The sequence below is a fragment of the Anolis sagrei genome, chromosome X (genome assembly GCF_037176765.1).
Source record: "Anolis sagrei isolate rAnoSag1 chromosome X, rAnoSag1.mat, whole genome shotgun sequence".
NCBI classification, from domain to species: domain Eukaryota; kingdom Metazoa; phylum Chordata; class Lepidosauria; order Squamata; family Dactyloidae; genus Anolis; species Anolis sagrei.
In genome coordinates this window covers 96,791,022-96,813,844 of record NC_090034.1, presented here as the reverse complement: position 1 = coordinate 96,813,844, position 22,823 = coordinate 96,791,022, and the positions used below count along the sequence as shown (strand labels likewise).

At 46.1% G+C, this 22,823-nt stretch overlaps 1 protein-coding gene across 1 annotated transcript; it reads left to right on the top strand.

Annotated features, from left to right (window-relative positions):
• The first annotated feature begins 3,027 nt into the window (after nucleotides 1-3,027).
• On the top strand, nucleotides 3,028-21,684 carry LOC132780125 (WD repeat-containing protein 87-like). Its single transcript, XM_067460866.1, has 7 exons — nucleotides 3,028-3,179; nucleotides 3,546-3,716; nucleotides 4,675-6,578; nucleotides 8,361-9,162; nucleotides 12,010-12,221; nucleotides 15,299-15,633; nucleotides 17,526-21,684. The coding sequence occupies exons 1-7, from the start codon at nucleotides 3,042-3,044 to the stop codon at nucleotides 21,518-21,520; spliced, it is 7,557 nt and encodes a 2,518-aa protein (XP_067316967.1). The 5' UTR covers nucleotides 3,028-3,041; the 3' UTR covers nucleotides 21,521-21,684.
• Nucleotides 21,685-22,823: the final 1,139 nt, after the last annotated feature.

The following is a 22,823-nucleotide window of genomic DNA, read 5'->3' as shown; positions in this document are numbered from 1 at the left end:
AACCTTATTGATGTGGATTCACTACCGGGCTGAACTACGTCTCAACGCCGAGCGAACCTACCAAGAGGCTTGTAATCACTTAGCTGCTTTGATGGTTAGAGCTGTTATTCCCTCCGGAATTCCTCAGGGCTGTAAGGCTGTTTCCCCAGAACCTTTGGGAATCTTCAGAGGCTCTCAAGACTGTTCTTCCCCGGAAAGTCTTAAGGGATGAAGCCTTTGCACAGAAGGATGTCTGTATACATCCTCTGCATTAACTTCCTTTGCTGAGACTAACTGAAAAATGGCCCCTTCCCTCCAAAAAACCCAGAGAGGGGCGGGACCAGGGATCCTAACTATAATAGACAGGTAGCTTGCCCTATGATTGCAAACTATAACAGGAAGCCACCCTGCTGCCCAATCCCAAGCCTGGGATTGCAAACCAACATTTAATTCAAAGCAACTAAAATTGGAGCTCCTGGAACAGCTGTTCCAGAACAACCATAGCCTCCTTTAGAGTAGCGTAACGGCTTTTCTCCAACCTGCTGCTTGGAGCAGAGCCTTTGAGCAAAGATCTCCTCAGAGAAAAAGCACTCCACCACTGTATTCTAAAAAACCCATACAGTTATACCCTATGGCAGTGGTTCTTAACCTTCTTAATGCCACGACCCCTTAATACAGTTCCGCATATTGTGGTGACCCCCAACCATAAAATTACTTTTATTGCTACTTCATAACTATAATTATGCAGGTCAGAACACCGAAAAGCCGCAAACCTGGGGAAAAACCAGCAGCATCTACCACCAAGATAAAACAAATACTTTTCTCCCCAATATCAGTCCCAAGGCTAGCTCCTTATATCCAGAAACACCCAGCTGCAACCTATCTCTTGCATGCCTCCACCCTTATTTGCTTTCACCCATGAACTCTTACTTACAGATTACTCAACCCTTTAGAACTAAGACTTACATTAAGCCTTCCATCACCAACTGCTAGGCCTACCACCACCAACAACTGCAGAACATGATACATGACACAAACGCTCTTAAATCCATAGTGCTTCTGAAAGTTATCAGACCAGCCCTTCCTGGCAGTGAATTTGTCCGATTAGTGGGAGAAACAGTCAATGTTGATGGTCGTGCTACATCATGAAAAACTGCGAAACAGTGAGTCTGCGAAAAGCGAACCGCAAAGTAGGAAAGGACCACTGTACTCACTGAAGTCTATAAGTCATACTCTATCTATTAAAATCCAAACATACTTCTCTGCTGAAGTCCAAACAGCAACCTGTTGTCATTGAAGACTAAACACACACATCCACCTCCAATGAGGTGGGAAGCAAACACATCCACCTCCAAAGAGGTGTTCAACAGACAAAATGGAGTCCTGAGTCTGAACATGCTCAGTATAGTCACGTCTTTAACCCCTCCCACACCAAAGGTATAAGTCAAACTGGTAAGTCAATGTACACATCGAATACAGCTTAGAAAACATATACATTAACAAATAAATAGTGAAAGGCTTGAGAGGTTGCTATTTCCAACACTCATGGGATGAAGTCCTAAGAATAGATCCCGTGAAAGTTGGAAGGGGGGCCATTGTCCTCCTCCAACGTTGTCCTTCTCCAACATTGTTCTACAAACAGGTTTCCGGAAAGGTACAGCAATGGATGGGAATCAGTCATACACAATTTATTTCCAAAAGTGTCACCTCTGACTCAATATTAGGACATTCAAGCTCTGTTCCCATAACAAAGGTAGTGTTGTACTCCAAAGCTGGGAATACCCTCTGCACTTTACACACACTCCAATCCAAGGTAAAATAGCAAAGCAATTTACTGAAGAATATATATGAAGAATATATATATAAACTGCCTGTAGACTGTTAGAAATTGTTGGAGTTGAAGTCCAAAACACCTGGAGGGCCCAGGTTTGCCCATGCCTGGGTTAGATGGACCATTGGTGACTTTCATCCTAGAGCAGCAGGAGGAAACCGGTGCTCTCCAGATTTTCTGAAGCAGAACTCTCATAAACCTTGACAATTGGCCATGCTGGAGGTAATTTTACATGGAAGTGGATTCATAGAATAACCAAGTTGAAAGAGACCACATGGGCCATCTAGTCCAATCCTCTGCCATGCAGGAAAAGCACAATCAAAGGACCCCTGACAGATGACCATAGTTTGTGCAGCTTACTAATTATGGCCATAGTTAAGACACTATGAAATAGTTCAATTGGACTGAGCATTTCATATTGAGTGTATTTATAAAGCATTCTAATGGCTTTGATAATAACTTCCATGGGATTGAAAATGTTGGTATCAGGTATTTATCGTATCAGGAGTGAACCAAGGGTACAGTTATAATATATTTAAAAAGCACAAAGTTAAAAAAAAAACCCCATGGCATTATATTAAATGTCCTTTGACCAGTAGCTGGCCACTTGGAGTGCCTCTGGTGTTGCTATAGGAAGGTCCTCCATTGTGCATGTGGAAGGGTTGCATTGTAGTAGGTGGTCTGTGGTTTGCTCTTCTCCACACACGCATGTCGTGGACTCCACTTTGTGGCCACTTTCTTAAGGTTGACTCTGCATCTCGTGATGCCAAAGTGCAGTCTGTTCAGCACCTTCCAAGTTGCTCAGTCTTTTGTGTGCCCAGGGGAGAGTCTCTCATTTGGTATCAACCATGGGTTGAGGTTCTGAGTTTTTGCCTGCTACTTTTGGATTCTCACTTGCTGAGGTGTTGCTGCGAGTATCTCTGCAGATCTTAGAAAACCATTTCATGATTTAAGGTGTTGGCATGCTGGCTGAACAGGGGATGGGCCAGAGATGTCACTGCCTTGGTTCTTTCGTTATTGGTTGCTACTTCCCGGCGGATGTCAGGTGTTGCTGATCACCATCCATCTTAATTCCTACAATGAATCTGAACTACTAAATAGTTGGTCATGGTTTTAAACCAGTTCCACTGCCTTCTAGTTCTCCTGTTTCCTTTCTGTCTCAAACTTATAAAACCATGTCTTCCAATCCAGGTCAATATTATTGGTGTAGACTGTACTGCGATATCCCACCATGCTCCTGTGCCAGTCTTCTGTGCTCCCTAAACGTCCCGATGATCGGGACAGGATGGTCTTGAAAGCCCCAGTTCGCATTGTTCCTCTATGGCGGGACCTCAAAGTCCAACTCATGGAAACCCTGGAGCTACAAAAGGTAGGAGAGACAGCTATGAAACAAGAACCAGGGTTTTCTTTGCCAGCAGGGTTGGACCAAGGGCAAGGTGGATGGATGATATTCTTGAAGTGACTGGCTTGACCTTGAAGGAGCTGGGGGTAGCTGACAGGGAGCTCTGGCGTGGGCTGGTCAAGGAGGTCACAAAGAGTCAGAAGCAATTGAACGAATAAACAACAACTGGGTAGGTTGACGGAGAGAGATGTCTTCCAAGATTGGTACCAAATTTCACTGAGAAGATTCCTTCCTTATGCTCCTTCCTTCAGTAGTTGAATTCTGTCCATCTGTCATGTAGAGTTAGACCTTCCTTCATGTCTGTCTTTTCCCTTATCCCTTCTTCTTGAACAGGGCATGCCAGAACCAACTGAAGGAAGTCCCATCTTGCTGAGTGACAGGCCCAATATTATATTTCGAGAGAGTTGCGAACCCGATTCCATGCCACTTGTCTTCTTCATTCGGTCAAGTGACGTCGAAAGCTACCTTGCATCATTTACCTGGAAGAGAGGGAAGGGAAGCAAGGTGAGAGGGAACATGGTGGTTCATGGGAGATGGGTATCTATGCCATGGTCATTCCCAACCTCGGATCTTTATATACCTCCTCCGAAGAACAATATAATGACCTGGTTGTTGAGTTATTGTTGTGGTTCCAGTGACAGAGAGAGAGTATTCCAAACTCAAGGTCAATACCCACCAAACCCTTCCAGTGTTTTCCGTTGGTCATGGGAGTTCTGTGTGGCAAATTAGGTTCAAATCCATTGCTGGTGGAGTTCAGAATGCTCTGCTTCCAACCATAAGGTGAACCTATGACAGGGTTTTCTGAAGCTAAGAATGTGTGACTCACCCAATGTCACCCAATGGGTTTTCATGCTTGAACGAGGAATCAAACCCTGGCCTCCAGAATCCTAGTCCATTGCTCCCAACACTGCACCACACTGTTTCTCAATAGGACCTATCGAGTTCAACTTACTGTTTCTTACAGTAGCAAACTTGGAGGCAGCATGTAGTCATCATAACATGTCTATCATCTTCTGCTCTGCAGGAGACAGTTTCAGCAATCCTCCAGATAGATAGACTGGATGGAGATAGGTAGGTAGGTAGGTAGGTAAGTAGGTAGGTAGATCGATCAGGAGGACTGCTGGAAGTTGCAGTCAAAGAATAGGTAGAGAAGGAAGAAAGGGAAGAAAGGGGAAGGGAAAGAAAAGGAGGGGGAAGGAAGGAAGGAAGGAAGGAAGGAAGGAAGGAGAGAAGGAAAGAAAAAAAAGGGAAGGAAGGAGAGAAAGAAAGAAGGAGAGAAAGAGGGAGGTTGGCCACAGCAAGTAAGCATGCATGGTGTGTACAGCTAGTAATAATAATAATAATAATAATAATAAATACCTGCATGCCCCACTGCCTTGAGCCTGGGTCAAAGTCTGTTCCTCTGACTCGCAGCTGGTCTGACTTCAAGTATACTCTGGCTGAGTTCCTTTTCCTCTTACAGGTGCGTGCCTGGATATACAGCTCAGAGGACGAGACCACAGTGACAGAAAGAGAGTATTCCATCATTAAAAACCCCAGGGTCCTCATGATTGTCCATGTCAGCCACCTGCATCTGCTGGTCGCCTTTTGCGATGACATCCACTTGCGTTTCTTCGGAGACTACACTCAGGGGTATCAGCTGCTTTCTGAGATGAGCTCGCCTTATTCCATCACTAGCCTGTGCTCCAACTCTGAGACTGGTGAATTGGTGACAGGGGCCATTGGCATTGTGACTTTCTGGTCTTTTGTCATCGAGGATGTTCCTTCCATCAATATCGAGCAGGAGGTGCTCATTGCGAGCGGCGAGTTTGTACACTTTCTCAGAGTGGAGCCGGAGTGGGGAGCGCTGGTTGCTTTGTGTGAGAACAATATCCGTGTGTACAACTACAAAACCAAGGTCCAGATTTGCAATTTCCAGGTCAGCCAAGGTGTGTCTCTGACGTGCTGCACTTCGAATTGTGCCCAGGGCTTCCTCTACACGGGAGACCTGGCTGGGGACATTACAGTGTGGGACTTTCTCAAAGGGAACCTGGTCCACCAATTCAAGGCTCACTTGAGCGCCATCACCAGCATAATCAGCCGGATGTCAGTCCATACCCTCATGACCGCATCACTGGACGGTCTCCTAAAGGAGTGGAACCTGACTACCTGTGAGCAGCTCCGGCGTGTGGACATTGGGGAAGAAGTCTTCCAGATGCAGTTCATCAATGAGCAGACGTTCTTCCTCCGTACTAGATACACCTTTTCCATTCGGACTGTCAACAACTTCTACCAGCTCTTCAACAGGTCTAAATCTAGCCTCAAGAAGCTGGAACGGGTGCAGTGTGGATCAGACAAGGCACGCATCCTGGCAGCAACGGAAGACGGGGTTGTCCGATTCCTTTCTCCTGTTACAGGAGAGATGTTGTTTGTCACCTGGCCCTTCCAATTACTCGAGAAGGCCCTGGACTATGTTTATGACCCTGACCAGGAGGAACTGTTAATAACATTGGGCACAAGTGATATCTATGTCATGGATACCGCCAAGAATCCTTGCCCAGTGAAGTATATCCTGCATACTGCCGACTCCATAGACGACAAGGTGCTGTGTTTGGCCTACAGCCGCCTGGATCTGAATGGCCGCACGTCTAGCTTCATCTTCAGTGGGTTCAAGAGTGGGAAAGTGCGCACGGTCACCCAGAATTTGTATCGGATGGGTGGTCGCAGAATTCATAATGGCAATGTGCTGGCACTCAGCAGCCTTTCGGCCTCAGGGAACCTCTCATACCATTCGCGGGAATCCTCCTACTTGTGCTCCTACGGCCTAGATAATTACATTATTCTTTCCGATGTGATTTTGAAGAAGAGCAATCTTCTGGAGGTGGTACCTTTGGTTTCTATCCAGAGCACCAACTGCAGAATCAACAACCTCCTACTCATTCCTGGCTACATCTGTGTCCTCACAGATCAAAACCGTGTTCGGTTGTGGCGCCAGGCAACGCTAGTCCCTGGCAAAAAGAATCCTTTCTGGAAAGAGACCGGCGCCATGCATTCCTCCAGCATCACTTCCTTTGATTACTGCCACACGCTCAGCCTCCTGGTGACGGGCGGTTCTGACGGATCTGTCCGCATTTGGGACATCCTGGGGCAGATGTTAGTGGAGTTTGACACAACCCTCAAATTCAGCCGTGTCTGCTTTGCCAACCAGCGGGGAGACTTGATCGTGGGCTTCAACATGAACATCTATTTCATCCCATGTGTCTCGTACCTCCCCAACAAGCACCTCATGATGTTGGCAACCCGGAGCGTGAGAGATGACACGGCTGAATGCCCTCTTCCATTCATGACACGTTTCTTGCTATCGTTCGACATTGTTTTTGTGCCCAAGTAAGTCATGTGGGAAGAGAGAGGAACAAAGCAGTAGAAGATGTGATCCCTGTCTTAATACAGGCAGATTCTTTTCTACCTTTGCAATTAGCTTACCCTGTTTCCTTGAAAATAAGACAGTGTCTTATATTAATTTTTGCTCTGAAAGATGCGCCAGGTCTTATTTTCAGGGGATGTCTTATTTTTCCATGAAGAAGAATTCTGCCAAAAGGTTTTTTAAGACCATCATAAATATATGTTTCTGATGGTCTTTGGCGACCCCTCTGAAACCCCCTCACGACCCCCCAGGGGTCCTGACCCCCAGGTTGAGAAACACTGGTGTAGATGCTCTCTGAGATACACGGAAAAATCAGTTTGAGGAGATAAGGAAGTTACAGGAAACAGAGTGAAAGCCAAAGGACTGCTATGTTGAAGACATAAGTGACAGCTGCTCAAGGACTCCTCCTTTTCCCCATTATCTTAGTTTTCCTGCCAGTTTTTTTAAAAATGAAGAAACTGCATCCCCCATGTTATTTTAAGCAGTGAGTATTCCCACTTCCATTTTTTGGGAGGAAGTGGAAGCTGGCTGGAAGTAAGCATTGTAAGCAAAGCAAAGTCCTTTGTCTCACCCTGGTCATTCCACAGATATATAAACCCTTTTCCCCAGTTCCAACAGACCTCACTACCTCTGAGGATGCTTGCCATAGATGCAGGCGAAACGTCAGGAGAAATGCCTCTAGAACAGTGTTTCTCAACCTGGGGGTCGGGACCCCTGAGGGGGTCGCGAAGGGGTCTCAGAGGGGTCGCCAAAGACCATCAGAAAACACAGTATTTTCTGATTGTCATGGGGATTCCATGTGGGAAGTTTAAACCAATTCTATCATTGGTGGTGTTCACAATGTTATTTGATTGTAATGAACTATAAATCCCAGCAACTACAACTCCCAAAAGTCAAGGTCTATTTTCCCCAGGCTCCACCAGTGTTCACATTTGCGCATATGGAGTATTTGTGCCAAGTTTGGTCCAGATCCACCATTGCGTGAGTCCACAGTGCTCTCTGGATATAGGTGAACTACAACTCCCAAACTCAAGGTCAATACCCACCAAACCCTTCCAGTGTTTTCCGTTGGTCATGGGAGTTCTGTGTGGCAAATTAGGTTCAAATCCATTGCTGGTGGAGTTCAGAATGCTCTTTGATTATAGGTGAACTATAAATCCCAGCAACTACAACTCCCAAATGACAAAATCAATCCTCCCAACCCCACTAGCATTTACATATGGGTGCATTGGGTATTTGTGCCCAGCTTGGTCCAGTGAATGAAAATACATCTTGCATATCTGATATTTACATTATGATTTATAACAGTAGTAAAATGACTGTTATGAAGTAGCAACAAAAACAGTGTTATGATTGGGGGTCACCACAACATGAGGAACTGTATTAAGGGGTCACAGCATTAGGAAGGTTGAGAAACACTGCTCTAGAACATGGCCATATAGCCCGAAAAAACCCACAAGAACTTAGTAAGCATTGTGTTGCCTAAACATATCCCAGAAATAATTCCTGGCCTCTATTCAGTTTAATGCCGGTGTAAAATGGGGTGCTATAAAATAGTTTGCAGGGTGTGAAAGGATTTCCCATTTTGTTTAAGATGTCTGAAAGAATGATTTGGCTACATTTTAAAAACTGGGGAATGGAGGGACCGGATGTAGATTCTTGAAGAACTAGAGTAAGTGCAACGCAGCAGCAACATTTAAGGTACGGCATTGAAATTCTTGACTCAGAAATCCTTTATTTTCAAGGTATCATCAGGTGGGCAAGAAAGCAAAGAAGTTTGAACGTCTGGAGCCCATAACCAATCACAAGGAGGTGGTGATGGAAAAAGGTGTCGCCAAAGTGATGTCATTCATTGGCAAGCGAGTGAGCAGTCTTCCCGGACCAGATTTCTATGGGCTTACACCGGACATCAAGGAGTTGCACCCGGAGTTTGCTGTGGAGTACCAACTCCTTTCAAGGCCCACTTTGGGGAAGAGACACGCTCCGGCTGAGCCCCCACTGGCCCCGCCGCCTTACCGTGGGCTCCCACCGCTGTCTAAAATTGTCCCCCTCCACCGTAGTATACCTTTCCAGCCTGGACGCACTTGGCCCATTGCACCTGATGGCTTCGTCCCCAATTCAGTGATCCGAGCCCAATTGTTTCCACATGGGATCCCCACAAGCCTTGAGTGCCCCTTGATACCCAGCCGGGATCCCTTGCCAATGCGGAAGTTGGTTAAGATACAGCTGCAAGACTGGGATAAGTCAGAGGTTGTTGAGAAAGCCCGGAAGAAAAAGGCAGAAAAGTTAAAGCGGCCTACCATCGAGGGACGCCGACGAGATCTACTGTCTGAAATTGTGACCAAACCCTGGTTGAGGCACAAGCCTAGTGATACATCACTTCCTTCTGTAATTAAGGCCATTATAAACATAATGGACGATGTGCCCTATTCAACCTACTTGCTCTGTACATCTGCCCTGGTCCAGCTTTCTGAGTCTTATGAGCTGCCAACGCCAGTCCAGGAACAGGCCTTTGACCGTCTCATCCAAGACACGAACCACAAAGAGGTCAGCATGGGCGTTACGAGGTGGGGCCAGTGGGACGTGGGGAGGAACAGAAGTACAGTAGAGTCTCGCTTATCGCTCATCCAACGTTCTGTATTATCCAACGCAGTCTGCCTTCCTCCCGGATCGACAGCTGTTTCAATACATTGTAATGTTTTGCTGCTAAATTTGTAAATACAGTAATTACTCGATAACGTTACTGTGTATTGAGCTGCTTTTTCTGTCCATTTCTTGCCAATCATGATGTTTTGGTTCTTAATTTGTAAAATCATAACATAATTTGACGTTTAATAGACTTTTCCTTAATCCTTCCTCATTATCGAACATTTCCGCTAATCCAATGTTCTGCCGACCCGTTTATGTTGGAAAAGCGAGACTCTACTGTATATCAATTAGGAATTTTGGTACTGTTCCGTTATCCAGGTAGAGGCCACTAAGGGAAACTAGAGAGAGAAGGATAGCCCGTTTTGTTGTGTGTTTCAGTCAGGTCCAAAGCAGAAGACCCAATAACACTGCACACAGGCAAGAGGAAAAAGAATAGAAAAACTTTTATCAGCAGAGTTAAAATATAAACTTGCAATGTTGCAAACAAAAAACAAACAGTGCAACAAACTTACACAGCCCTTGTAAGCAATACAGAATAAGTGGGTTGTTGTAGGTTTTTCCGGGCTGTATGTCCATGTTCTGGAGGCAATTTTTCTCCTGACGTTTCGCCTGCATCTATGGCAAGCATCCTCAGAGGTAGTGAGGTCTGTTGGAAGTAGGAAAATGGGTTTATATATCTGTGGAATGACCAGGGTGAGACAAAGGACTTTTGTCTTCTGGGGCTAGCTGTGAAATTTCAGCTGATCACCTTGATTTGCATTCAATGGATTAGAAGCGCCTGGGGGGAATCTTTTGTTGAGAGTGATTTTATGTGCCTGGTTGTTTCCCCTCTGTTGTTTTGCTGTTGTAATTTTTGAGTTTTTTTTAATACTGGTAGCCAGATTTTGTTCATTTTCATGGTTTCTTCCTTTCTGTTGAAATTGTCCACATGCTTGTGGATTTCAATGGCTTTTCTGTGTAGTCTGACATGGTGGTTGTGAGAGTGGTCCAACACTTCTTTGTTCTCAAATAATACACTGTGTCCAGGTTGGTTCATCAGGTGCTCTGCTATGGCTGATTTCTCTGGTTGGAGTAGTCTGCAGTGCCTTTCATGTTCCTTGATGCGTGTCTGGGCGCTGCGTTTTGTGTTCCCTATGTAGACTTGTCCACAGCTGCATGGTACACGTTAGACTCCTGCAGAAGTGAGAGGATCCCTCTTGTCCTTTGCTGTGTGAATAATATACTGTATATCTATCTGTATCTATGGCTGGATAGCTCTTTGTCAGGAGGGCATTGATTACGTTTTCTTGCCCTGGTGAAGGGAGTTGGACTGGATGACCTTAAGGCAGCATTTCTGTTGGTCATGGGAATTCACTGTGGGAAGTTTGGCCCAATTCTCTCGTTGGTGTCATTCAGAATGCTCTTTGATTGTAGGTGAACTATAAATCCCAGTAACTACAACTCCCAAATTTCTATTTCCCCCAAACTCCATCTGTATTCATATTTGGACATATGGAATATTTGTGCCAAGTTTGGTTCAGATCCATCATTATTTGAGTCCACAGTACTCTCTGGATGTAGGTGAACTACAACTCCCAAACTCAAGGTCAATGCCCACCAAACCCTTCTAGTGTTTTCTGTTGGTCATGGGAGTTCTGTGTGCCAAGTTTGGTTCAACCCCATTGTTGGTGGAGCTCAGAATGCTCTTTGACTGTAGGTTAACTATAAATCCCAGCAATTACAATTTCCTGATGGCAAAACCAATTTTTTTGAGTGATGGTCACTCCTTGGGCGAGTAGGTGTCTTGTGGCCAAATTTGACAGCAATTTGTCCAGTGGTTTTTGAGTTACGTTAATCCCACAAACGAACATTACATTTCATAGAATCATAGAATCAAAGAGTTGGAAGAGACCTCATGGGCCATCCAGTCCAACCCCCTGCCAAGAAGCAGGAATATTGCATTCAAATCACCCCTGACAGATGGCCATCCAGCCTCTGCTTAAAAGCTTCCAAAGAAGGTGCCTCCATCACACTCCGGGGCAGAGAGTTCCACTGCTGAACGGCTCTCACAGTCAGGAAGTTCTTCCTAATGTTCAGATGGAATCTCCTCTCTTGTAGTTTGAAGCCATTGTTCCGCGTCCTAGTCTCCAAGGAAGCAGAAAACAAGCTTGCTCCCTCCTCCCTGTGGCTTCCTCTCACATATTTATACATGGCTATCATATCTCCTCTCAGCCTTCTCTTCTTCAGGCTAAACATGCCCAGTTCCCTAAGCCGCTCCTCATAGGGCTTGTTCTCCAGACCCTTGATCATTTTAGTCGTTTTTGTTTATATAGATTGTCAGCATTGAATGTTTGCTATTGTATATTTTGTTGTGAAGCAGCCTGGGTCCTTTCAGGGAGATTAGGTGGGCTATAAATAAAGTATGATTCAAATTTCATATTTTGTGACAAAACAACATTTAAAATGACGCCACCAGAATCCAGTGGCTGCAATACCCTTTCAAGAGACTTTGGGGAGAGATAACACCCAACTGCTTTTGTGGAATGATGTTTTCTTCCTCTTTGTGATTATTAAATCCATCTTTCTGTGCTCCAAGGGTTGAAGCAATGCTGTGTTGTAGGCTACTGGTGTAAGCATTTTGCAGAAGAGAAAGCAGAGGGTGGCTTGCCCATTGGTGAGGCATACAGGTGTCTATGGCTAGTCCCTCTCATTGCTGGGCACTTCATGTGTACAAGAATTTGGATCCCATGTCTGCTTTCTCCGTAGGTAAGGATGAGGCTGGCAGCTTGGGAGGCATTGGGGAAGATGGACCTGTTGACTGACCAGGAGGTGGTCCCACTCGCTCGAGCCCTTTTGGATGAAAACAAAAAAGTGCGAGATTTAGCTCGTTCTTTGCTTGACTCTGTGGCTGGCATTACGGACAAGTTTGTCCTGAAGAAGGAGATGCAACGGATGGCAGGCACCAGCCTGGATGACCTGTAAGTATCTCTCGCTGCTGGGAGAAGGGTGTGGCGTGAGACTGGGCCCATAACCTGCGGCATAATGTAAAATGATCCACGTGTAGTTCACATTTGATCAGTCCACACACTGTCTTGCCAGAGAAAGAAAATATGTCACTCAGGTGAACAGTAAAGAATAAGTAGTTTAGTCTTCGTAGTTCAGAACTTTCTGACCGAAAGGTTGGTGGTTCAAATCACGGGACCAAGATGAGTTCTCAATGTTAGCCCCAGCTTCTGCCAACCTAGCAGTTCGAAAACATGCAAAAGTGAGTAGATCAATAGGTACTGCTTCTGCAGGAAGGTAATGGCGCTCCATGCAGTCATGCCGGCCACATGACTTTGGAGGTGTCTATGGACAATGCCGGCTCTTTGGCTTAGAAATGCAAATATGTACAATGTGATCAGTTGCACCAACTCACATAGTGTCTTTTTATGACAGATTGTGTCCGTGTGGATAAACTCCTTCAGCAGCTCATGAAGCAAGAGCACACTCCAAGCTCTGTCTCTCTCTGCTTCTCTCTTCTTCTCTCTGTGCAACTGCATAGCTCAAGCCTGAACAAAAATGTAACAATAACCGCAAGTCCCAGGCTCAGCCTGCTGCCTGGGCATTGCATGACCAATCAGCTTCATGCATCTTATTTTACAGTTGACACACACACATACTCACTGATTCCTTGCATGCTCTAACAAAGGGTAGAGGATGTGTTTCCATTCCTTGCAATACCAAAAGGAGCATTTTTTTCCTGGCAGAACAAATGGCGAAACAATGGCTTCTTTATGCAAGTATGTAAACTATAGTAGCTTGTATGTAGGACAACACTTTTTGTCCAATAGGATCTGCCATCATATATAGACAAGACATGTGTACAGCCAATACCTATGTTGAATGTAATTACTGATATTGCAGTCAACTGTTCTGGAGATATTTTTATCTAATCCTAGTGTTGTTGTCTATATCCAAAGAGTTTCTTGGTTAAATTTTTAATAATATTGAATTTTACTTGGTTTTTAACTATGCAAGAGCTAGTTCATATAGTATTTTATGAAGTATTTTAAGGGTGCATCTGGCCATTGATTTATGTAGCATTTTAATGGGTTGCGTTGTATTTTAATGGTGTATTTAGAATTGTAATTTGTAATCTGGTTTTTAGGGCCCCCTGTTAGTTCAGCGGGTTAAACCGCTGAGCTGCAGAACTTGCTGACTGAAAGGCTGGGCAGCAGGGTGAGCTCCTGCTGTTAGCCCCAGCTTCTACCAACCTAGCAGTTTGAAAACATGCAAATGTGAGAAGATCAATACGTACCGCTTCGGCTGGAAAGTAACAGCACTCCATGCAGTCATGCTGGCCACATCACTTTGGAGGTGTCTATGGACAATGCCGGCTTTTCGGCTTAGAAATGGAGATTAGCACCGCCCCCCAGAGTTGGACACGACTGGACTTAATGTCAGGGGAAATCTTTACCTTTACATATCTGTTTTTTATGTATTTATTTGTTAGTCCTGTATATGAAAAGCCTATGGTCTAAGCATTAAATAAACTACTATAAGCAGAATGTAATGTGTGAATATCCCTAACATTTCTGTCCAAATTTGTAGAAGTCCATATTTAACAAAAAAACAAAGCAAAGCAAAACAAAACCCAATATTGTGGACATTTGTATCCAAACTTGTACAAGTTCAGGTATAGCAAGAAGATGAGTGTTGTGAAGGTTGGGATGGATTCTTTTGATGGGGACATTTTATTTAATAATGGAAAGATATTTTTATCAGACTTTAAAAGGTCAGTGTTTCTCAACCTGGGGGTCAGGACATCTGTGGGGGTCGAGAGGGGGTGTCAGAGGGGTCTCCAAAGACCATTGGAAAACATAGCATTTTCTGTTGGTCATGGGGATTCTGTGTGGGAAGTTTGGCCCAATTCTATCGTTGGTGGGGTTCAGAATGCTCTTTGATTGTAGCTGAACTACAAATCCCAGCAAATACAACCCCCAAACATCAAGGTCTATTTTCCCCAAACTCCACCAGTGTTCACATTTGGGCGTATTGGGTATTTGTGCCAAGTGTGGTCCAGATCCATCATTGTTTGACTCCATAGTGCTCTCTGGATGTAGGAGAACTACAACTCTAAAACTCAAGGTCAATGCCCAGTATTTTGTATTGGTTATGAGAGTTCTGTGTGCCAAGTTTGGTTCAATTCCATCACTGGTGGTGTTCAGAATGCTCTTTGTTTGTAGGTGAACTATAAATCCTAGCAACTACAAATCCCAAGTGACAAAAACAATACCCCCCCCCCCCAACTCCACCAGTTTTGGGAGTATTGGGTATTTGTGCCAAATTTAGTCCAGTGAATGAAAATACATCCTGCATATCAGATATTTACATTGCAATTCATAACAGTAGCAAAATTGCAGTTATGAAATAGAACGAAAATAATTTTGTGGTTGGGGGTCACCACAACATGAGGAACTGGATCATGGCACTAGGAAGGTTGAGAAACACTGGCCTAGTATATCAGAGGATACCCCCCCCCAACCCCACCAGTATTCAAATTTGGATGTATCGGGTATTTGTGCCGAATTTGGTCCAGTGAATGAAAATACATCCTGCATATCAGATATTTACATTACGATTCCTAACAGTTATGAAGTATTGTCGAAGGCTTTCATGGCCGGAAACACTCAGTTCTTGTGGGTTTTTCGAGCTATATGGCCATGTTCTAGAGGCATTTCTCCTGATGTTTCGCCTGCATCTATGGCAAGCTTCCTCAGAGGTGAGGTCAGACCTCACCTCTGAGGAAGCTTGCCATAGATGCAGGCGAAACGTCAGGAGAAATGCCTCTAGAACATGGCCATATAGCCCGAAAAAACCCACAAGAACTGAGTTATGAAGTAGCAACAAAAATAATGTTATGGTTGGGGGTCACCACAACATGAGGAACTGTATTAAGGGGTCGCGACATCAGGAAGGGTGAGAAGCACTGATCTAGGTGCAAGGCTACATCTCATGTGGACTGCACTCCTCTGGCATCCTTGCCTTATGCTCTCCCTTTCTTCCTATTTAGGGCTGAAATGAACCGTTCTCAAATAGAACTAGCTTTCCCTCGCAGGATGCGTGCTGCCGGTATCATTGCAGAAACCCAAGATGAAGCTGTCCAAGCCTTGACAGAAGAGTCGGAGCGGCTGCTGAGCCGAGTGGAGAATCAGCTGACGGCCAATCTGTTCCTGATGACCGAGACTCCCACACTAGAAGCCCAACGCTTCAGCCGCCCACCTCGTTTCCGGCAAAGAGCCTTGTCTCAAGGAGCACAGGAAGAGATCGCCAAGCCAGACTCCCACTTGGAGGCCCGGGCCCGATGGCTGGGTCTCTTTGCCAGGACTGATAAGCTGAAGTCTCAAGGTCAGTACACATGTGGAAACGTGTTGGTGACACATGTGGAAACATGTCTTCTTTTGGATGGGGTGTAAGGAGCTGTCCTCTAGAGCAGCGGTTCTCAAAGTGTGCTCCATGGAGCTCTTGGGGTGCCGCAAACCATACTGAGGGTCTCTGCGCTCTCCTCCTCATTCTCCTTCTCCTCCTTGCTCCTTCCCTTGTCCTGTCACCCTTGCTCCCAAAAGCCATTTCCCCTCAAACTCCTTGCCACCAAGAGCCTCCCCCCCAACCTCTCTTGCCACCAACAGACTTTTCTACTTGCCTTCTTTGCTTCCATAACTCTTATTTCCCTCCCACCGCTTAGGGGTGCTTTTCCTGCATTGCAAAAAGGAGTTGAACTGGATAGCCCCTGGGGTTTCTGCTATTATTATCATTCTTCTTGTTGTTGTTATTACAAAGGCTGGGTAGCTGTCTGTTGGGGGTGCTTTAATTGTGCTTGGCCTGCATGCAAAAGGGGGTTGGACTGGATGAGCTTTGGGGTTCCTGTTGTTGTTGTTACAAAGGCTGGGTGGCCATGTGTTGGGGGTGCTTTGATTGTGCTTGTCCTGCATGGCAAAACTGGGTTGGACTGGATGAGCTCTGGGGTTCCTGTTGTTGTTGTTGTTGTTGTTTGATACATATCAAGATTAGAAGTAGAAGAAGAAGAAGGACTTTATTTTTCTACCCCGCCTCCATCTCCCTGAAGGGACTCGGGGCGGCTTACATGGCGCCAAGCCCAGGCAGCATACAATTAAAAGCAAAGCAATAACAAAATAGAATTTAAAAAGCATAAAACAACACAACAATAATAGACAAGTATCAAGCAAGAAAAACTAATTTAAAAGGAGGGGGGAAGGCCAAAATATGGGCTGATCAATCAAGATCACTATGCTGGCTTTTGTATTGGATCACACGTCGGACACTTCCCAAGTTTCTAGGACTGTGTGGTGTATCAGTAAATAATATGTGCAGATCTGAGTAGGGTGGCCTTTTGCAGTTGCCGGATCGTAATTTTGTTGGTGCCAGTTGTTTTTTAAGTGTAGGCCAAGGTCTTTAGGCACTGCACACAGTGTGCCGATCACCACTGGGACCACCTTGACTAGCTTGTGCCAGAGTCTTTGCAGTTCAGTCTTTAAATCCTCATATCATGTAAGCTTTTCCAGTTGCTTCTTGTCAATTCTGCTGTCACTATTATTGTTATTGTTGTTGTTGCAAAGGCTGGGTGGACATCTGTTGGGGGTGCTTTGATTGTGCTTCTCCTGCAGGGCAAAAGGGGATTGGACTGGATGGCTCCTGGGGCCTTCCACTGAAATACTGTTAAGTTTATGTTAGTTACAATTGTTTTTCATTTTAAATATTGTATTTCAATGGATTCTCGGTGTAGCCTGACATGGTGGTTGTGAGAGTGGTCCAGCATTTCTGTCTTCTCAAATAATATGCCGTGTCCAGGTTGGTTCATAAAATGATCTGCTATGGCTGACTTTCTGGTTGAAGTAGTCTGCAGTGCCTTTCATGTTCCTTGATTTGTGTTTGGGCAATGCTGCGTTTGGTGGTCCCTATGTAGACTTGTCCGCAGGTGCATGATATACGGTAGACCCCTCTTGTCCTTTGCTGAATGTAGAATTTTTTGGATTTTTTTAAGTGGGTCTCTAGATAGGTTGTAGATTGCGTTTCTTCATGAGCTTCCCTATGCAGTCAGTGGTTCCCTTGAGGTATGGCAAGCACACTTTTTTCCTAGTATATATTCCTTCTAATGTTGTTTGAGCATCTTGGTAGAAAGTCAAGGAATCAAAAGTGTAATAAATGGAAAGCATATGTTCTTAAGCATATGTGTCTGAAGACCTCTCATACCTATCTCACTTGTTGTTTTTCCCCATCAGCTGCTGCAACAAAACAGCTTAAAGGTGAGAAGCTTCGTAAAATCCGGCAAGCACACGGTAAGTACCCTGGCGTGTTTCCTGGGATGGCTGCACCTGACGGCAGTCCCGTGTCCAGCAGCTCCAGCCCCAGCTCCAGCTTGAGTTCTAGTGTCGGCAGCGGCAGCGTCCACAGCAGCGCCGGCAGCGGCGTCAGCAGTGCCAGTGGCAGTATTCGCATCCGTGTCAGCAGCTCCACGTGGCAGGGGCCACAGCGTCCCAAGAAGAAGGTCAAGGTCACGGAGAAAGCAGAAGAGATCAAACTCGCTCCTGCCCTTTCCCAGGTGACCCGAAAGCTACCCAAGGTGCACAAGCGGTTGCAGCCCATCCTCTTGCAGCGGCGTGACACCCGCACACAACTTTACACTGAGATGCTAAAGCACCAGAAAGTCAAGAAAGAGCCAGCGGTTGTCACTGCACCCATGGAATCAAAGCAAGAGATTGCCCCTGTCCCACTGAAACCCAGCCCGTCTGTGGCACCACCACCACCACCACCTCCACCACCGGCACCTGCCAAAGGCACCTTAATTGACCCGAATGAGCAGTACAACACTGACCGCACCAAGTGGCGCAAGGACCTCTATAAGCTGATGACGCTTCGCATTGGCAGCTTTGCTGAGGGCCGCACAGCAGCCGAGGACTTCCTGGCGTCCGCTCGTGCGGCCCTGAGCGGCCGTCCCATGTCCTGGGAGGCCTTCACAAACATCAGCCAGGCATTCCTCTCCTCTCAGGAGAAAATCACATCACAGGCCTCTAGCTGGAAGAAGTACATGAGCGAACTCTTCAGAGCCTCTTCCCAGGAATTCAAACCGTCAACAGAAAGCTTAGAAACGGTCTTGGATGTAAAAAAAGGAAGAGATATATTCAGAGGTTCATTGAGTGACGCGGAGAGCTTGGAGCTCAGTCAGGAGGATTCGGATTTGGAGAGAAGAAAGGAAGAAAGAAGGAGAAGAACGAAGGAGAAGAAGGAGCTTGACACGGCGGCGGCAGTGAAAAAAGAGATGTCCATGGCCTCCAAAATGCAAGCAACGAGGAAGAAGATGGAAAGGGAAGAGAAAATGGCTCGAAGGTTAGCAAAAGAAGGAAAGTTAGCTAAATTGAAAGACCAAGACACGTTGTCCCTAGATAGAGAGCGGGAAGTGTTGGCCAAAGAAAAAGAATATGAGTCAGCTGAAGAAAAAGAATATGTGTTGGTCCGGGGGACGGGGAAGGGTAAAGAACAAGAAGCGGCCAAAAGAAAAGAGCAAGAGGCAGTCAAGGGCAAAAGGCACGAGGCAGCTAAGGGAAAAGAGTATGAAGCAGCCAAGGGAAAAGAGCATGAGGCCGCCAAGGGAAAAGAGCATGAGGCAGCCAGGAGGGAAGAGCGTGAGGCAGCCATGGAAGAAGAGCGTGAGGCAGCCAGGGTGAAAGAACGAGAGGCAGCCAAGGCGAAAGAACGAGAGGCAGCAGCACGTAGGAGAAGGGAACGAGTCTCGGTCTCATTTGAAAGGAAAGAAAAAGAGGCGGCCAAGAAGAAGTTGGAGAAGTTAGCGGACGAGAAAAGAGAGGCTTTCCTGGAGGAGAAAGAGAAATTCCTTAAGGAGGTAGATGCAAAGATCGAGTCCATGCTCAAGAGTATCAAGAAAAAGCATGGGGATGAGACCCTGCTTACAGACTCGGAAAGGACCCTGTTCACGGTGACAGAAAGCACCATCGCCGAATTCCGGGCAGAAGCCAAAGAGAGGATGCTAGCAGAACTGAAGGAGCGAGCTCTGGTTGAAGCTCAAAAGATAGCACTGGAAGAAGTGAAAGAGAGAGCGTTGGCGGAAGCACGAGAGTTGGCTTTGGAGGAAGCAAGGAACTGGGCCTTGCTCCAAGCAAGGAAGATGTCCTTGATCGAAGCCTGGGAGAAGGTTCTGACTGAAGCACGAGAGAAAGCCGTAGAAGAAGTGAAGGAACAGGCGTTGGCTGAGGCCCGGGAGAGGGTGCTGGCCGAAGCCCGAGAGAGGGCTCTGGCCGAGGAGGAAGAGGAGGAAATGGAAGCCATCTTGGAAGAAAAGATCCAAGCACTGGCTGAAGTCAGAGCCAAAGAACTGGCCGAAGAAAGAGCCGTGGAAATGGCATTGTTGGTATCGCTAGAGGCGGATGAGGACAGGGTTTTACAATTGCTCGGGGCCTTCCCAGTAGAAGCAGATGAGGCAAGGATCTTTGAGCTAGCAGTGGAAAGAGCCCGGGAGCTGACGGAGGCAAGAGCAATGGAACTGGTGGAGGAAAAAATGACGCAGCTCTCGGATTCAGTCATAATGGAGCTGGTTGAGGAAAAAATACTAGAGCTCATTGAGGCACAAATGAAAGAACTGGAGAAGGAGGAAGAAAAAATGGCTGCTCGACAAAGATTAATTCCTGGCAGCAAGGAGTACCTTTTAGCCAGAAAGAAATTATTTTCTGCAAAAGAAGAAGATGGAAAAGAAGAAGAAGAAGAAGAGGCAGGGATGTGGGAGGACTTAGAAGAGGGGGAGAGTCCCTGGTCTCTTACTGAGCGTGAAACAGAGACTTTAATTGCCATGGCCCAGAAAGAACCCGTGCCATCACCAAAACTTGAGTTTTCAGAACGTGCTCAGTTGATCCTGGATGTCTTGACCGGACCAGAGAAGTTGGAGCGAACAGATTCTGAAGACTTCCAGCGCCTTTGTCAAGTGGTATCCTTGCTTGACATCACTTCAACAACAGATATTCAAGCACTGACTGCGACTCTGCTCCAGAAAGTTGGAGAAACCATCAAGGAAGGTGAGGAGCAGCAGGCTCTTTTGCCTGAAGAAGACGTCTCTGTTTTGAGGGTGCTCAAAGACACATTCAGAGCACGTCAGTCCTGGATGTTTGACCCGGCACAGTTTTCCAAGAAGCTGAGCGGCCTTCTGAAAGCTGCCGAGACTGTCATGCAGGCCAAGAAGTTGAAGGAGAAGCTGGACAGAGAATTTTGGAAAAAGTGCTGGGAGGACAGAGCTATGAAGCCACTGGAGGCTGGTGAAATGAAGATCAGGGGAAAGAAGGCCTGGCTGGGCAAGAAACTGAAAGATGCCCTTAGGAAGTGGAGAGTGGATCAAGAAAGGGCTCACTGGGAAAAGAGAGAGAAGGAGCGCCTGGAGAAGCGCCTCAAGATCAGATCACGGCCCATCCTGCTCGATGTGTCTGAGAAGGAGAAAGACGAGGAGAGTGTGTCAGAGGAGGAGAAAGCAGCGGAGGACGAGGAGAAGCAGAAGGAAGAACGGACCACTCGCCGTAAGCACGCCCAACTGACTTGGTCACTGACTGCTCAGCGCGAGAGGGCCTGGAAAGTTATTGTGCAGATGGAGAAGCAGCTGCCTCTTTCAACTGAGGAGAAGCTCCGGCGCCACAGACCCAAAGGTCACCGGCTTCCCAAAGAATCTCTCTACTTGGCCAGCAAACCAGTACTCACGGTTCATCGGAAAACACTCCGGCGTGGTGCCCAGCAGCACATTTTCCGTCTTGATCACGAGAAAGGTGTGGACTGGGACAGTTTTATGAACATCTACCAGTCATTAATGGCCTTGAAGCAAGAAGAAGGTGGCATGGACACAGCAGCTTGGCATGAGCAGTCTGCCCAGTTGCTGGATCTCTATGGCACAAGCAACCTGCTCGTCCGGAATATGCTGCAGCAGCTCTTGTTGGGAGACCGCCGCGATCGCAAATATGTCATGGGCAGCACCCTTAAGATGAGAAAGGCAGAAGCCGATTTAGGCCAACGGATCCTCTATGAGTTGATCCATCACTCAGCCCGACTTCGTCCCAGGCCTCCCACCATACATGGCATCATTCCACTCAGCTACCAGAACAATGTCCATCCCTTCAAGATGCGGGGGACGACCCGCTATGGCACCTTGGCCTTCAAGTGGAAGACCTACATGTCCAAGGGGAAGATGCCCAGGCTGCGCTTGTTCGTGCACTCAAATTCTTTTTGAAAGAGCTTTAATTACAAAAATCCTGTATACACTTACATGCAGATTCCACTACACATATATGTATATATTGCTTTATACTGATTTTTTTGTACTACACATCCTGCTTTCAATATACAACACAGACATTTGTGAGACCCTTCCAGGGTAGTGAACACTTACTCAAGCTTCCCATTGAATAAAGGAAAAGTTAATGTGATTTACAACTCTTGTTAAGATTTTATTGGGTTTGGGATTTCATTTATTTCAAGGTTGGTAAAATATCATCCTAATGTTCAGGTGGAATTTCCTTTCTTGTAATTTGAAGCCATCCTAGTCTCCAGAGCAGCAGAAAACAAGCTTGCTCCCTCCTCCCTATGACTTCACCTCACATATTTATACATGGCTATCATGTCTCCTCTCAGCCTTCTCTTCTTCAGGCTAAACATGCCCAGCTCTTTAAGCCACTCCTCATAGGGCATGTTCTCCAGACCCTTGATCATTTTAGTTGCCCTCCTCTGGATACATGCAGCTTGTCAATATCTCTCTTCGTTTGTGGTGCCCAGAATTGGACACAGTGTGATGCCAGGCGTGGTCTAACCAAAGCAGAATAGAGGGGTAGCATGACTTCCCTGGATCTAGACACTATGCTCCTATTGATGCAGGCCAAAATCCCATTGGCTTTTTTAGCTGCAACACCACATTGTTGGCTCATGTTTAACTTGCTGTCCACAAGGACTCCAAAATCTTTTTCACATATACTGCTGTTGGGCATGGAGTCCCCCATTCTGTATCTTTGCATTTCATTTTTTCTGCCTAAATATCTTCATGGACTTAATTCACCTATGGCATTGCTTTAAAAAAACTATACAAGTTGACAAAGATCACAAGATGGAGGTGAAGCTCCACTCATGTTCTACCTTTGGGCGATCTAGTTGGCCATTGCTTGAACAGATCATCGTTCTGAAGAGACCTATTTCAAGATGATCCAGCACAGCTGTTTTTCTCTTCTGAAATATAAACCCTAGAATGATGCTAAACCAGTGTTTCTCAAACTGGAGTTTGGGACCCCTGGGGGCGGGGTCACAAAGGGGTGTCAGGGGATCACCAAGGACCATCAGAAAGCACAGTATTTTATGTTGGTCATGGGGACTTTGTGTGGGAAGTTTGTCCCAATTCTATCATTGGTGGGGTTCAGAATGCTCTTTGATTGTAGGTGAACTATAAATCCCAGCAACTACAACCCCCAAATGTCAAATTCTATTTTCCCCAAACTCCACCAGTGTTCACATTTGGGCATATTGAGGATTTGTACCAAGTTTGGATC